The following is a 17,816-nucleotide window of genomic DNA, read 5'->3' on the forward strand; positions in this document are numbered from 1 at the left end:
GTATTTGTTATATAGAGGCGGCCTATATAGACAGGTGTTTGATATATAGAGGTGGCCTTTATAGACAGGTGTTTGTTACTAGAGGCAACCTATATAGACATGTGTTTGTTATATAGAGGCAACCTATATAGACAGGTGTTTGTTATATAGAGTTAACCTGTATAGACATGTGTTTGATATATAGAGGTGGCCTTTATAGACAGGTGTTTGTTACTAGAGGCAACCTATATAGACATGTGTTTGTTATATAGAGGCAACCTATATAGACAGGTGTTTGTTATATAGAGTTAACCTGTATAGACATGTGTTTGATATATAGAGGTGGCCTTTATAGACAGGTGTTTGTTACTAGAGGCAACCTATATAGACATGTGTTTGTTATATATAGAGGCGGCCTTATATACAGGTGTTTGGTATATAGAGGCAGTCTTTATAGACAGGTATATGTTATATAGAAGTGGACTTTATAGACAGGTATTTGTTAGATAGAGGTGGCTGTTATAGACAGGTATATATTATATGTATGTGGTCTTTATAGACAGGTATTTGTTATATAGAGGTGGTATTTGTAATATAGAGTTGTTATAGACAGGTATTTGTTATATATAAGTGTCCTATATAGACAGGTATTTGTTAGATAGAGGTGGCTGTTATAGACAGGTATATATTATATGTATGTGGTCTTTATAGACAGGTATTTTTTTATATAGAAGTGACATTTATAGACTGGTATATATGTATAGACAGCTTAGGTAGTACATTACAAAAAAAAATTATCAAAATTAACATTCAATTTTTGCAGGTTTATATTAATTTCCACAGTACTATACTTTATATCCTACTAAAATCAGCTCTGAACATTTTTCATTGCCTCACAGGGTTTCTGGGCGGCCATCACTCCCTTCAACTTCACTGCCATCGGAGGTCATTTGTCGATGGCTCCAGCCATTATGGTAAGTCGGTAGCTTTGGTCTCCTTTAGATTATTAGAATTTATAGAATTATAAACTGAAAACTTAAATAAATTTTTTGTTATTTTGAACAACCTTTCTCTTATCATTTTAGACAGTAGATTTTAGTTGTGTGTTGTAAAGTATGAAATGATTTTCTGTATCTACTCAACAAAAGTTATAATTGAAAATGCTAGTTACATTTTAAGGTGTAATGACATTTATGATCATGAGAAAGCATATGATTATGATAATACAATCACTGTTTAAGAAAATATGTATCAGTTAATATTTGATATAATTATTTATAGAAAATAGGATTATGTTATACAAAAGGATCTAAAGATACCTATACATAAATGTATATTGGTATGTGTTCAGTTTCAAAACTATTTTGCAAAGACATTGAATCATGAGGTCATGGTTAAAGAGACATCTATATGAATAAACACATGATTCATACAGAAAAGTGTAATATTGCTCATTCTTTACATCGGTATCTTCAAACTGTCCCTGGAGAAATATTTGTTATAATCACGGTCAAAATGTCCCGTCATTTGAATTATCAGAACTGAATTAATATGTTTAAAATTATGCTGCTTTATTTATTTCCATGAAAGAAATTGAAAGATTGATGGTGCATGAGACCTAATATACACATATCCCTCTTTTCCGATCTTTTTTGCAATGTATATGAATGTTTTACCAGGGAAACGTATGTCTGTGGAAACCGTCGGACACCGCCATGCTCTCCAACTACACTGTGTTCAAGATATTCCGAGAGGCTGGTGTACCAGCAGGTGTCATCAACTTCATTCCTGCGGATGGTCCTGTGTTTGGAGATACAATCACAAACTCTCATGATCTGGCTGGTATCAACTTCACTGGCAGTGTCAAGTGGGTATAAAACATGGGAATTATACAAGGGGGAAACTAACACTAAACGCACAAAGTTTGTGGAAATAAACCCACGCATGTACACATAGATCAACAAATGATATCATGAATTAACCAAGTTAAAATAATCACATTGACAATATTTTATTTGCAAAAACAAACAAAAACACAAAATTCCAAATCTGTGTTTGCTTCATTTACTGCTTTTAATTTATGTCAGGTATATGTTGAAGTCTTGTAAAATATGAAATGCCAGTCAAATAAAACGTTCCCATTTTTACAGAAAGAAATACAGTAAAATAAAATGTTGGCATTTTTAGCCCACCATCATCAGATGGTGGGCTATTCAAATCGCCCTGCGTCCGTGGTCCGTCGTCCGTCCCTCCGTCGTCCATAAACAATTTTTGTTATCGCTAATCCTCAGAAAGTACTGAAGGGGTCATTCTCAAATTTCATATGTAGGTTCCCCTTGGTGACTTGTTATGCAAATTGCATTTTGAGACCAATCGGAAAAAAAACATGGCCGACAGGCAGCCATCTTGGATTTTGACATTTGAAGTTTGTTATCGCTATTTCTCAGAAAGTACTGATGGGATCTTTCTCAAATTTCATATGTAGGTTCCCCTTGGTGCCGAGTTATGCATATTGCATTTTGAGACCAATCGGAGAACAACATGGCCGACAGGCAGTCATCTTGGATTTTGACAATTGAAGGTTGTTATCGCTATTTCTCAGAAAGTACTGAAGGGATCTTTCTCAAATTTCATATGTATGTTCCCCTTGGTGCCCTGTTATGCATATTGCATTTTGAGACCAATCGGAAAACAACATGGCTGACAGGCAGTCATCTCAAATTTCATATATAGCTTCCCCTTGTTTGAAAAGTACTAGAGGGATGTTTCTCAATTTACACAGATTAGTAAGAGGAAGGGAAAAATAGAGAAAAGATCAATCTGTCATGGAACCTATAAAGATCGTTCAATGGTGGGCGCCAAGATCCCTCTGGGATCTCTTGTTACAGAAAGAAATTTGATTCCAATGCATAATAACATTGCCATGTCTGGAGTGCATATATCACATTTATAAAAGAAAATCTATGTTAAAATGGACATTTATTTGTTGAAAGGTGCACAAAAACGTTCATAGAAAACAATATTTTCTAGGAACTGCAGTAGGAATGATGATTATTTAGGAAAATGCTTTCAGTGTAAAAATGTTAATACAGGATTACAGTTACAATATGAATGTTTACAGTTAGCTGGATTTTTGTGCCTTGTTGCGTTCTGAAATTTGTGTACTTGTAATTTGCAGAACCTTTCATCACTTGTGGAAGCAGGTGGGCCAGAACCTCGAAAAGTACAGAACTTACCCAAGACTTATTGGAGGTAATCATAAAATCAGAAACATTGATTAACAAATAAAAAAGGGTAAAGAACTAGTTAATTAAAGCTGATCCACCCAGCATAACGTTGTCATCTTTATCCCTTGACTATTCAACTTTACGGCCTGACACTTGTATTCCTTGTGGAATCCGTTGTCTGGTAACACAGAACCACACAGAACTTTTTACGCGGAGATCTCCCACATCCCACATATTGATCAAAACAGTTCCAAACATCCTGGTCAACTTAACTTACTTTTTTTGTTTACTGATGTAATGTAGCTAGACAATAGATTCATCACCATTCAAAATAACATCCTGGTCAACTTAACTTACTCATTTTGTTCACTGATGTTATGTAACTGGCAGGTAATTAAAATAACATTAGGAATAAGTAAGCAATAGGCTATCAATAAATCATTATATGATAATAAATAATTTTTACCATCACAGGACATGGTCCACGGATTTTAAATTTGTCTGGTCATTTGATTGCAGAGTGTGGAGGAAAGAACTTCCACTTTGTTCACCCTTCAGCGGACATTGACAGTGTGGTGAATGGGACCATTCGTTCAGCGTTTGAGTATGGTGGTCAGAAATGCTCGGCCTGTTCTCGTGTCTACGCCCCTGAATCCCTTTGGCCCAAGATCAAAGAGGGCATGGTCAACATCCACAAACAGATTAAAGTTGGCTCCCCTTTTGAGAGCAACACTTTTCTGTCAGCTGTTATTGATGACAAGGTAGGGGAAGTTAAGGATATGTCAGACAAGTATTTTATCTGTGCATTTTTCAATGGAAGATATGTAATTTATTGTTTACTTTTTCCTATTTTTTCGGCGGCCATGGGTATCAAAACAGTAAACAGAACACATATTAGTTTGTAGACTAAAACGTGCTCATTTTTTTCTTAGTTATGTATACCTGAACTTTTTACTTCACCTGTGCACCTGTATAAACAATGGGAAGATGTGCGACCGACAGCCAGTTACTAACAATAGGCTTTGGTAACACCGTTACGGTTGATCGGTCACACTCGGTCAATCAGGCGAGGTCAGCAAGTTTTACTTGAGACAGCTGACGACTTGATGTTCGACACAAAAATGGAAATTTTGGTATAGTTTAGAAGGGAAAGCCACAAAATATATTCGACACAACCGCAGTATTCGATTCAACAGAGTTCGATTCATCCGTGCTTAATTTACTAAGATAAAGAAGGGAAAAAATCGGGACCGAACGAAACGTTCGACTCATCCGATGTATTCGATTCAACCGTGTTCAACACAAGTGAGTTTTACTGTAAAATAGTTTCATAATGGCGATCAGCCTCTCAACTGGTTTGCCCGTTGTCAGTATAGCGACTGGTTGGAGTGCTTTACTGGTTGTCATCAGCAGTACGCTTCAGTGGGGTAGCACTTTAAAGAGGGCATCAGTTCCATGTCATGACAAGGAGATAAATAGATGTTACACAATGAGTGGTTGTGGTTAAAAATCATGAGTTGTGTGCGAGACCTGTTTCTACCACAATAATATCGGCTTGTTGAAACAAAGAGAAACGTGGCCAAGTCTTATTTCGCGTATTCAAATAAGGTGTACAGGTGACGGCCTGGACCTGGCGATGTGACATATCATTGGATACTTGATGACATCAATAACAATTACAGCTCGGGTCAAAGTTCAAATTCTTGATCAATCAAAAGACTGGAATATAACATAATATCCAACAGTCAGTACATTTATACAATGGCTTGAGAGTGGAATAACACGGTGAGTTGTGGTAGAAATACAAACATACCACAGCCTTCCATAACGTACACATTCATCACACTCATTGATAACTACCTCTCCTATACTTTTCCTGCCAGCTGAAGCATCAGGCCACAATGTACTTCCTTCACTTGTCTCTGGCTGTTGCCCTAGCTTATGTACCAAACTACTTTTCAGAGATATATTCATTGCATAAATACAATTTTCTTTCTTCAGTCTTTCAGTCGTATCAAGGGATATCTTGATCATGCAAAGACGTCTGATAAACTCTCAATTGTTGCCGGAGGATCTTGTGATGACAGGTAAGTTCTGAACAAAATCTTATAATATTAATGCTTATTCCCTATAAACACTTATGCTAAATCATATAAACATTTATGCTAAATCCCTATAGAGATTGATGCTACATGTAAATCCCTATAGCGTTGACGATAAATCCCTTTAAAAGTTGATGCTTCATGAATGAAAACTGAATGTAGTCCTACAAGATGACGGGACATGTCGATATGCTTCAACACAAAGAAACAGATCTAGAGTCCCAAATTTATCTTCAAACACCAAAGGAATGTACATACAGATTGATATCCTATCATTATTATAAAACTGATAAAATGTATCAGTTAAAATTTTTTTTTTTTTAATTTCATTTTAAATGGTTGCCCCTATATCTTGTTGATGTTATTTAATATTAAATGTTTATTTATTGACATTGTTCTGGAAGTTTTATTGCTCATAACTTTTGTATTTAAATTATTTGTTCATTTGAAATATATAAAGTTTAATTAGTTAACTCTATCCAGGGAGTAAACTTGTTTTCTTTTTCCAGTAAAGGGTACTTTGTGGATCCAACCATTATAGAAACAAAAGATCCATCTGACAAAATCATGCAGGAGGTAAATCATTTGTCTTAATTTAAAAAGTTTAAAATCATCGTTTGATTTAAATCATTTTATTGGTGTTTTTTTTTTGTTGCCATGGGGATAAAAATTCAAGTAAGAACTTGTGGATTATCTTGCTATCAGTATGTAAAGTAATGTCGGAAGCAAGCACGCGTTGTGAGGTACCTTAATTTTATGGTGACTAGACAAACAGTTATATATTTTTTTTTTTTTTTTTTTCTGTTTCGCCTTTTTATTCGTGTCTAAACAACGACAAAGCAAAATTGACACAATCAGCCATCATACGTTATCTGTACCTTGTTTTTTTGGTTTTTTTTGTAATTTATATTTTTAGCTCACCTGGCCCGAAGGGCCGATGAGCTTATGCCATGGTGCAGCGTCCGTCGTCCGTCGTCTGTCGTCCGGCGTCCGTCGTCCGTCAACTTTTTCTTTAAATTGCTACTAGTCCTAAAGTATTGAATGGATTTTCACAAAATTTGGTCAGGAACATCCTTGGGGGAAGGGGAACAGAGTTTGTATACATTTTTACTCTGAACCCCCAGGGGCCTGAGGGGCGGGGCCAAATAGGGGAAATAGGGTTATTCCTTTAAATCGCTACTAGTCATAAAGTTATGAATGAATTTGAACCAAATTTGGTCAGTAACATCCTTGGCAGAAAGGAAACAGAGTTTGTATACATTTTTACTTTGAACCCCCAGGGGCCTGAGGGGCGGGGCCAAATAGGGGAAATAGGGTTAATCCTTTAAATCGCTACTAGTCATAAAGTTATGAATGAATTTGAACCAAATTTGGTCAGGAATATCCTTGGCAGAAGGGGAACAGAGTTTGTATACATTTTCACTCTGAACCCCCAGGGGCCTGAGGGGCGGGGCCAAATAGGGGAAATAGGGTTATTCCTTTAAATCGCTACTAGTCATAAAGTTATGAATGAATTTGAACCAAATTTGGTCAGGAACATCCTTGGCAGAAGGGGAACAGAGTTTGTATAAATTTTTACTCTGAACCCCCAGGGGCCTGAGGGGCAGGGCCAAATAGGGGAAATAGGGTTAATCATTTAAATCGCTACTAGTCATAAAGTTATGAATGAATTTGAACCAGATTTGGTCAGGAACATCCTTGGCAGAAGGGGAACAGAGTTTGTATAAATTTTTACTCTGAACCCCCAGGGGCCTGAGGGGCGGGGCCAAATAGGGGAAAAAGGGTTACTCCTTTAAATCGCTACTAGTCATAAAGTTATGAATGAATTTGAACTAGATTTAGTCAGGAATATTCTTGGCAGAAGGGGAACAGAGTTTGTATACATTTTTACTCTGAACCCCCAGGAGCCTGAGGGGCGGGGCCAAATAGGGGAAATAGGGTTAATCCTTTAAATCGCTACTAGTCATAAAGTTATGAATGAATTTGAACAAAATTTGGTCAGGAACATCCTTGGCAGAAGGGGAACAGAGTTTGTATAAATTTTTACTCTGAACCCCCAGGGGCCTGAGGGGCGGGGCCAAATAGGGGAAATAGGGTTACTCCTTTAAATCGCTACTAGTCATAAAGTTATGAATGAATTTGAACCAGATTTGGTCAGGAACATCCTTGGCAGAAGGGGAACAGAGTTTGTATAAATTTTTACTCTGAACCCCCAGGGGCCTGAGGGGCGGGGCCAAATAGGGAAATAGGGTTACTCCTTTAAATCGCTACTAGTCATAAAGTTATGAATGAATTTGAACCAAATTTGGTCAGGAACATCCTTGGCAGAAAGGGAACAGAGTTTGTATAAATTTTTACTCTGAACCCGCAGGGGCCTGAGGGGCGGGGCCAAATAGGGGAAATAGAGTTATTCCTTTAAATCGTTACTAGTCATAAAGTTATGAATGAATTTGAACCAAATTTGGTCAGTAACATCCTTGGCAGAAAGGAAACAGAGTTTGTATAAATTTTTACTTTGAACCCCCAGGGGCCTGAGGGGCGGGGCCAAATAGGGGAAATAGGGTTAATCCTTTAAATCGTTACTAGTCATAAAGTTATGAATGAATTTGAACCAAATTTGGTCAGTAACATCCTTGGCAGAAAGGAAACAGAGTTTGTATACATTTTTACTTTGAACCCCCAGGGGCCTGAGGGGCAGGGCCAAATAGGGGAAATAGGGTTAATCCTTTAAATCATTACTAGTCATGAAGTTATTAATGAATTTGAACCAGATTTGGTCAGGAACATCCTTGGAGGAAGAGGAACAGAGTTTGTTTAAATCTTTATTCTCAACCCCCAGGGGCCTGAGGGGTGGGGGGAAATAGGGTCACTCCTTTAAATCGCTACTACTCCTGAAGTATTGAATAGCTTTTCACCAAATTTGGTCAGGAATATCCTTGAGGGGAGGGGGAACAGAGTTTATATGAATTTTTACTCTGTACCCCTAGGGGCCTAAGGGGCGGGGCCAAGTAGGGGAAATAGAGATTAGTCTTTTAATTGCTACTAGTCATAAAGTTTTAAATGGACTTAAACCAAATATGGTCAGGAATATTCATTGGAGAAGGGGAACCGAGTTGGTATAATGTTTTACTCTGAATCTCCAGGGGACTGAGGAGTGGGGTCTGATAGGGAAAATAGGGGTTAATCCTTTAAATCGCTATTAATTATTAAGTTACGAATGGATTTTAACTAAATTTGGTCAGGAACATCCAGAGAGGAAGGGGGGGAAAGAGTTTGTATAAATATTGAGGGGCCTGAGGGGCTGGGCCAAATAGGGAAATAGGGGTTACTCCTTTAAATCGTTATTTTCATAAAGTTATGAATGGATTTGAACCAAATTTGGTCTGGAATATCCTTAGGGGAAGGGGGAAAGGGAGTTTATATAAATATTGACTCTGACCCCCAAGGGGCCTGAAGGGAGGGGCCAAATAGGGGAAATAGAGATTTGAGTTTTAAATGGATTTGAACCCAATTTGGTCAGAAACATCCCTGGTGATGGGGGAACAGATTTTGCATAAATGGTTACTGTGACCCTCAATCCCATAACTATGTATAGTATCGCTGGTCATTAAGGGATAAACACAATTTTTATGTAAAAATAGGCCAAAGGGTTTTCCCCACCCTAAGGGACTTAGTTTCTTTAAACACCATTATTGTGTAAAAATAATCCATATGGTCTTTCAGAGAGTACATTTTTGTATATGTATTGACAAATTGAACATGTACATTATTTTGACATTTGGTCAAATCCAACCAGGTGAGCGATACAGGCCCCATGGGCCTCTTGTATTCAGTTAAACATATATTATCAACAAACACAAGACATCTACATTTTATGGTCATTCACACCTTTCAGCACTGATGTGTATTTCTATTATAATTTACTACACACAAGCTTACACACACACATACACACCAACACACCCCCATTCTCGCCCCCCAGAGTCTGCTAAGCTACGCTATATCACCGTACTGACCGAGTGACATAGGAAACGAAGGGAAGTAACTCTGATGAATGAGAATGACACACCCCACGCAAACACCTTCCCACACACATGAATGTTCTAGTACATACATATACATACATGTACACAATACTATACACATATACATGTTCATACGTACTACATATAGTCATATACTAACTATTGCATATGACAATGAGCACACATGCTTTACTACACATACATGTACTACATAATCATTGTATTTTGATATCCATCCATTGGCATGTACACACAGCACTTACATGAAAACATATCCACATACCGCACCTACTACAACTCAAATACACCCATACAAGTGCACACATACTACACATGTTGTATATATTATTGTATACATACATATATAAGAAAATGCATATTAAACACACATTCTGTTTCTATTATCCTGCTATTCATCCATGTACAGACAAACAGACAGACATACACACAGACAGACAGATACATAAACCAACACCAACCTACTTAGACAGAAAGATACAGACAGACTAAACAGAGACACAGACATATACAGAAAGACTGACAGACATACACACAGACAGACAGATCGATACATAGACTAACAACACCAACCTACTTAGACAAAAAGACAAACAGTAATATGTTAATATCCAGTGTCAGTGAATATCATAAATTAGATATTTGATGTTGAACACATTTTTGAAAATCACAAAATAATCTCAACTTAAAATCTAAATTTATGAAAATTCCCAATGTAACTAACGCATATATGTAACATTCAACTTATGATTTTAAAAATATAGATTATAATTTTAAAAATAAATCTTGATATGTATAATTAAGTACGTTACATAAACACATTAACAGGATGTTACAGTAGCACTCAACCTGTACTACTAACCAAATGTTTACACACACAGGAAATATTTGGTCCTGTTGTGGCAGTGTACGTATACCCAGACAACCAATACAAGGAAGTCACAGAGCTTGTCACAAAGACTTCACCATTTGCTCTGACAGGTGCCATTTACGCAAAGGATGAGTAAGTTTTTATATCCATGTTAAAATTTGACTATCCATCCAAATACATATAAATAAGAATATTTGTAAATTTCACTCTTTACTCATTTTATAATAAATAACTCATTAATAAGTAACACATTTTTCAATCTTTATTCATTAACAAATAATGTTCTTTACTCATTAATGAAAAAAGAATGTTGTTATTTTGCATGAATTTTTATTGTGTCAAAATAAAGCTGTGAAGATTCAAAAATTGATTTAAATATTTAAATATTAATTTTCGATATCTTTTTTTCGAATCTTTATTCATATTTTTGACTGAATTTTTGCAGCCAGTCTCTGGGTTAATTTTGTTTTAGAAGGCAGTTCTGTTTGCATGAAACATTATTACTATGTAGTTGAATTGTGACATTTATTTTTTTTATTCCAACTTTTGACATGTTTTGGTCTTATTATGATAATAAATTATTAAACTTTCTTTTGCATTAAGCTCAATTTGATCAAAGTTGCTATAGGTATGAGGGCATTTAACATCAACCACTTATCACAAACATTCTGTAGGTGATTTTATATTATGTGCTGTTTTTGTAAACATTGCTTCTTTTACTAAAAATTTAGGTTAAATCATGTACTTCAGCCTTAAGACTATATTTCGTCTACTCTTCTAAACATTTCTGATGAATTTCCTGTCAGTTAGGTAATATTTGATAAAAAACTTTTAATGTTAGTTTTAGAGAGTCAGAGAACAATAGCAGTGTTAAGATTTCAAATATTATTAATGCCTTTTTCAGGAAGGTAAAGAGTGAGCTGGTTGACATGCTGAAGGACTCTGCCGGTAACTTCTACATCAACGACAAGTCAACTGGTTCAGTAGTAGGACAGCAGCCCTTCGGAGGAGCCAGGCTCTCAGGTAGGTTGATTTTGTGATTCTCACTACAGGATGCATGGCATTAATTTTTATTAGCTCACCTGGCCCGAAGGGCCGGTGAGCTTATGCCATGGTGCAGCGTCCGGCGTCCGGCGTCCGTCGTCCATCAACTTTTTCTTTAAATTGCTACTTGTCCTAAAGTATTGAATGGATTTTCACAAAATTTGGTCAGGAACATCCTTGGGGGAAGGGGAACAGAGTTTGTATAAATTTTTACTCTGAACCCCCATGGGCCTGAGGGGCGGGGCCAAATAGGGGAAATAGGGTTACTCCTTTAAATCGCTACTTGTCCTAAAGTTATGAATAAATTTGAACCAAATTTGGTCAGGAACATCCTTGGCAGAAGGGGAACAGAATTTGTATAAATTTTTACTCTGAACCCCCAGGGGCCTGAGGGGCGGGGCCAAATAGGGGAAATAGGGTTACTCCTTTAAATCGCTACTAGTCATAAAGTTATGAATGAATTTGAACCAAATTTGGTCAGTAACATCCTTGGCAGAAAGGGAACAGAGTTTGTATAAATTTTTACTCTGAACCCCCATGGGCCTGAGGGGCGGGGCCAAATAGGGGAAATAGGGTTACTCCTTTACATCGCTACTAGTCATAAAGTTATGAATGAATTTGAACCAAATTTGGTCAGGAACATCCTTGGCAGAAGGGAACAGAGTTTGTATAAATTTTTACTCTGAACCCCCAGGGACCTGAGGGGCGGGGCCAAATAGGGGAAATAGGGTTACTCCTTTAAATCGCTACTAGTCATAAAGTTACAAATAAATTTGAACCAAATTTGGTCAGTAACATCCTTGGCAGAAAGGGAACAGAGTTTGTATAAATTTTTACTCTGAACCCCCAGGGGCCTGAGGGGCGGGGCCAAATAGGGGAAATAGAGTTACTCCTTTAAATCGCTACTAGTCATGAAGTTATGAATGAATTTGAACCAAATTTGGTCAGGAACATCCTTGGCAGAAGGTGAACAGAGTTTGTATAAATTTTTACTTTGAAACCCCAGGGGCCTGAGGGGCGGGGCCAAATAGGGGAAATAGGGTTAATCCTTTAAATCGCTACTAGTCATAAAGTTATTAATGAATTTGAACCAAATTTGGTCAGGAACATCCTTGGGGGAATAGGAACAAAGTTTGTGTAAATCTTTATTCTCAACCCCCAGGGGCCTGAGGGGCGGGGCCAAATAGGGGAAATAGGGTTACTCCTTTAAATCGCTACTAGTCCTAAAGTATTGAATAGGTTTTCACCAAATTTGGTCAGGAACATCCTTGAGGGGAGGGGGAACAGAGTTTATATGAATTTTTACTCTGTACCCCTAGGGGCCTAAGGGGCAGGGCCAAGTAGGGGAAATAGAGATTAGTCTTTTAATTGCTACTAGTCATAAATTTTTAAATGGATTTTAACCAAATATGGTCAAGAATATTCATTGGAGAAGGGAACCGAGTTGGTATGATTTTTTACTCTGAATCCCCAGGGGACTGGGGAGTGGGGTCTGATAGGGAAAATAGGGGTTAATCCTTTAAATCGGTATTAATTATTAAGATACGAATGGATTTGAACCAAATTTGGTCTGGAATATCCTTAGGGGAAGGGGGAAAGAGAGTTTATATAAATATTGACTCTGAAGGGAGGGGCCAAATAGGGGAAATAGAGATTTGAGTTTTAAATGGATTTGAACCCAATTTGGTCAGAAACATCCATGGTGATGGGGGAACAGATTTTGCATAAATGGTTACTGTGACCCTCAATCCCATAACTATGTATATCATCGCTGGGCATTAAGAGATAAACACAATTCTTATGTAAAAATAGGCCAAAGGGGTTTTCCCCACCCTAAGGGACTTAGTTTCTTTAAACACCATTATGGTGTAAAAATAATCCATATGGTCTTTCAGAGAGTACATTTTTGTATATGTATTGACAAATTGAACATGTACATTATTTTGACATTTGGTCAAATCCAACCAGGTGAGCGATACAGGCCCCATGGGCCTCTTGTTTAAGTACCCCATGCCATAGATTCATCCTTTTCCTATTATTTTCAGCAATAATTTCCTGTTAAAATGTAAACATATTCAGGGGCATTAATTTCATCAGTATAATCAACCTATTAAATTTGTTACTATTTGATTTGAATGATGACCCATTATCTTAATATTCATTTGTCATATAATTGAATCATTATGGCCTTAATGCAGTAATAAGGTTTATTAAATGGACGGTAATCGTGAAATAGCACCTAATGGCCGTGATGGGCAAGTTAAATAATTAATGGCATTTTTGCCATTAAAAATATTAAAAGGTCAATATATTCCTGGGTCATTGATTTTAGATACAAAACGCAAACATATTGCTGGCAATGGCAATTCAATTACCTTTTAAAAGTGTGCATTTATAAGTGTTCACAAGTCTGCTTCTAATAGAAAAGTATAAAATATATCCCATTAACCCTTCAAATTATTTTAGTTATAACAATATTATTTACAGGTAGTATCACAGCATCAAGTTCTAGGTATAGATATTGTTAGATTTCAGTAGTCTTTGGTCAAGGTTTGAGGGTCAAAGGTCACTTTACCTCCTTGATGATTATGATAGGATAGATATATACATATATATCATGATATAATTATATGTATATATTTACATTTACACTGCAGCCCCACTATATAACTTTACCAAGCCCACTTGAAGGTTACGAGTCCATAACTTCCAAATCTTTATTATGTTGTCATTATTATAGTGACGTCATAATTGTAACGTCGGCGATAACGAAAGATGGCTGTTGAAAAGGCTGTTCCGTCGTTGACGATAATAATGTGTTCATTCATCGTAGAAGCCAAATTCCTGGATATAATCTTTAAAAATCGTTGTCAAATGTAAATATAAGTATTGAACTGCTTTCAGTTGAAAGTTATGGGCTGATGAATGCTAACTGGACAAAGGCAAATTCAACATGAAGCGCTAGCACGCTTCATTAAATTTGCCTTTGTCCAGTTGGCATTCATCAGCCATAACTTCCAAGTGAAAGCAGTTCAATGCTTAAATAATCACATACATACATTGTACATTATTTAATATCTATATGAGCCCTTGACCACTTAACTTTTATTTCATCTGAATTATTTAAGTTTCAATGAAAAGATGTAGACTCTACTGAAATCCAGAAAAAGTGTATGTGATGTATGTACATTCGGGATGTTTCGTTCAGGTCTCTGACAATGATAACAACGCTTGTTGACCTTCCAGGTACAAACGACAAAGCTGGTGGTCCTCACTACTTACTGAAGTTTGTGTCGGTCCAGTCCGTCAAGGAAACAATGGTGCCATCCAAGGAGTGGCGGTACCCGTCGATGGCGCATTAAGGATGTATTTGTCCCCTCTGTAGTGATTAAGGCTTGGTCTGGGACTGCTGAATGTCGACATATCATGTATGAGGTGTTATATAGACATATCGCGTATGAGGTGTTATTTACAGTTCTTCCACCCAGAGTTACGTGTCATTTAACTATGTATTTCCCGTGAAATTCATGTCATCTGACAAGAACATTTATAAGAGAGATACTTCAAAGTATCAGGGCATCCACACAAATATCTTATTCATTTTTAACTATTAAGGGTATTAAATACATTATAGAGAGATATATATTCTATGCATATGGATATGTTACATTATATAATGTACTGTTTCCAATTAATGATGTTGTCATCAGATACAACACTCTATAGAACGGTTATGGTTGATGTATGGTGAGTTGTTTCAATAGATATAACATTAATGATTTCATGATTAGAACATTTTAATTCACAAAGGGAGATAATCCATGCAAAATTCTCTCAACTACTTTAACTAAAGATAGTGGATTACAAAATTTATTTATTGATGAGTGGGATAGTTTTCAATAGTTTTAATGATTGGTTCTCTAAAGCAATGATAAAAGATTCAATTTAGGCCTGTGAAGTGGACATAAACAGGGTTAAACCAGTGTCCAGCTCAACTGATAGAGCCTCCGTCCAGACATCGGAAGGTTGAGAGAAAAGTCTGTCTGGGCGCTGCATTTTCCTCTCTTACTACACCTGTACAACATGTTCAGATTGAGTCTGACTTAGTGTAGATATTTGATTCTCCTACCAGTGATAAGGTGGAAAAGACTAACCACTTTCTATAAAAATCCAGCCATCAAAAAACCAGATATTTAATCTTCCTGGGGATGAAGGTGACTTGATCATATAAATCAGATATATAGTTTAAAGTGACTTTGGAGATGTCCAGTTTTCCGTGTGTAGATAGTTAACGTTTCAAATGTGCTGCTGATATCATTCCAGTGCTTCTGTAAGTAGACATTTTACCCATCATAAAACTGTATCATGCTGTATGTATGTTTGTGGTTATTTTGTGTAAGTCTATAAGTGCTGTTTTTATTTAAGTTTTATGGGAGAGTTTTCACGTTGTATAGGTCCTCGAGGTGTGTAAAGTGTTTCACTCAGCTAGCACAGAATGGTATTAGTTACTTTGTATGTGTTTTTATTAGAAAATCTTAAAGATGTATGCTATGTATACCTGAACTAACTAAGACAGGAATCTTTCAGAAAAGTTTCACATGTGGTATTTCTTCAACCTTTTTTTTTTTACAGGAATGTTTATTTTGATTTAATATTTCTGGTTGTTCAAAATTATTTGTAAAGTTAATTTCAATGCTGCAGACATCATTTGAAGTTGTAATTGCATGTGCGCCTCTCAGCATATAAGATAATTATTATGGTACAGAAGTAGGTAAGTTAATGTAGAGGTGGCTGTCAGATTCCATTCTACCTACATAACATGAAATTGTGACCGACTAAGAATTTGAATGTCATCTTAAGGATTGTAAGGGAGCTAACTCACACAGGACACAAACTACAGAATTAACTGACAATCAGTCCTTCCACATGTAGGAGTGCATTTTGTATTCATTTAAGATACTCAGAATCTCAATAGTCAAATTTATATATGGTCGTTTGTTATTACACAATACACTCATATATTCCTTCTGTTATGCAGATCGAGACTTCTGTACACCAATATGTCATATATTGTAAGTCTCTGTCAAGTGTTGGAACTTTAAGTACAAAATTTATTGTGTAATAGCTTTGCTGTATATCCATAACACTTTTGTATTACTTCTACTTAACAATTTTCCGAAACTGGGATAAGTTAGGTGGGAAAATAACAGATATAATACATTGTGAAATATATGTACATAATTTATGCTTTAATACGGACATCTGCTTATCAGTTAACAGGATAAAACTATTACAGCTACATCGTTAATTAGCTTAATTTGTTAGGCTTTAATCCTACAACAAAACGTGTATATCATGCTTATTTGACCAAATGGTAGTCTTAAACGTGGTTTTGTACATAACTGAAGTTAAGACCAAGATTTAAATGTTTGTATTATTATGGCATTTGTCTTTCGCTGTTGATTTTAAGAAAGCATAATAGCGAAACTTGAAGTATATTTACAATATCAGATAACTTGTAATTAAAGAATCTCTCACTTCTGATCAAATTTTATTTGTGAAGTTTTTCTGTGGTATTTTAGTATCACAAATAAGTTGTATATACTACATGTACATGTGACTTTTGTTTTTGTTATACAAAGGCTTGTTAAAGTCAGCTTTCTGAGTGCTGTTGGTTCCTATAGATATTTATCCAATTGATATGGATAAAATTGAGATTATTGTGATTAAAATGATATGCATGCATTTTTCTTTAAGTTGCAAGAAAGTATCAAAATTTGATGTTTGCTTTACATATTTTTTCATTCATGAAATCATGTTATTCCAGATTGATGCAATTTACACCTCATTATTTTACTAACATATATTATGTTTGAAGTTGATGCGTGTAATGCATATCATAATAAAGATTAAAAATACTGCTTAGAAGTTGTTGTTGAATATCATTTCAGATTTATATAACAGGACAAATCTGTTCCATACATGTTGTTACATATACAGACATATATGGTACAAGGGGAAATCAATAACCGGTATCTGTCACAAGATATCTCCATTGGGAAATTAATCCTTGCAAGTTCCTGTACAATAGTGATATTGGAAATGAGTCTGTTACCGTGATGTTACAGACATTATAATACCAATACCCGGACCTTATCTCCTTCAATCTGATCCAAACTGCACAAAATGCCTCTCGGTAGGTTTACATTATCTAGCTACCGTAAGTAATGATAGTTTGCATATTGATTCCGTTGTGAGATTGAAAATATCTACTTATAAATCTAACATACTTAGGCCGATGCCAGCCTTGCATGGTACATATGTATAGGCTTCAAGCAAATTTTCCTGGCAAACTTATGTTGTACAAATCGACTTTTGTAGATAAAAAAAATGTGACGAAAATAACATTTAAATCAGAGCCGCATAATTCGTGATTTATTTTGGCATTGTTCATGCATGGTGAGCGCAGTCTAGCTGAGAGCATTGGTACTGTACTAAGGCGGGTAATTCAGTCTAACTATTGAGAAGGGACAAATTTGCGACAAACCCA

General features: G+C 36.1%; 1 protein-coding gene across 1 annotated transcript in view; it reads left to right on the forward strand.

The window, feature by feature from the left end:
- LOC117344621 (delta-1-pyrroline-5-carboxylate dehydrogenase, mitochondrial-like) overlaps positions 1–17,191 on the forward strand; it is a 29,396-nt gene extending 12,205 nt beyond the window's left edge. The window contains exons 7-15 of the mRNA XM_033907441.1: positions 879–953; positions 1,659–1,846; positions 3,158–3,231; positions 3,726–3,967; positions 5,208–5,293; positions 5,818–5,884; positions 10,233–10,354; positions 11,127–11,245; positions 14,513–17,191. Of these exons, the coding sequence (XP_033763332.1) occupies positions 879–953; positions 1,659–1,846; positions 3,158–3,231; positions 3,726–3,967; positions 5,208–5,293; positions 5,818–5,884; positions 10,233–10,354; positions 11,127–11,245; positions 14,513–14,628 (1,089 nt within the window). The 3' untranslated portion in view covers positions 14,629–17,191. The remainder of the gene's footprint in view (positions 1–878; positions 954–1,658; positions 1,847–3,157; positions 3,232–3,725; positions 3,968–5,207; positions 5,294–5,817; positions 5,885–10,232; positions 10,355–11,126; positions 11,246–14,512) is intronic.
- The last annotated feature ends 625 nt before the right edge of the window (positions 17,192–17,816 follow it).

The sequence above is a fragment of the Pecten maximus genome, chromosome 16, assembly GCF_902652985.1.
Source record: "Pecten maximus chromosome 16, xPecMax1.1, whole genome shotgun sequence".
Classification (NCBI taxonomy): Eukaryota; Metazoa; Mollusca; class Bivalvia; order Pectinida; family Pectinidae; genus Pecten; species Pecten maximus.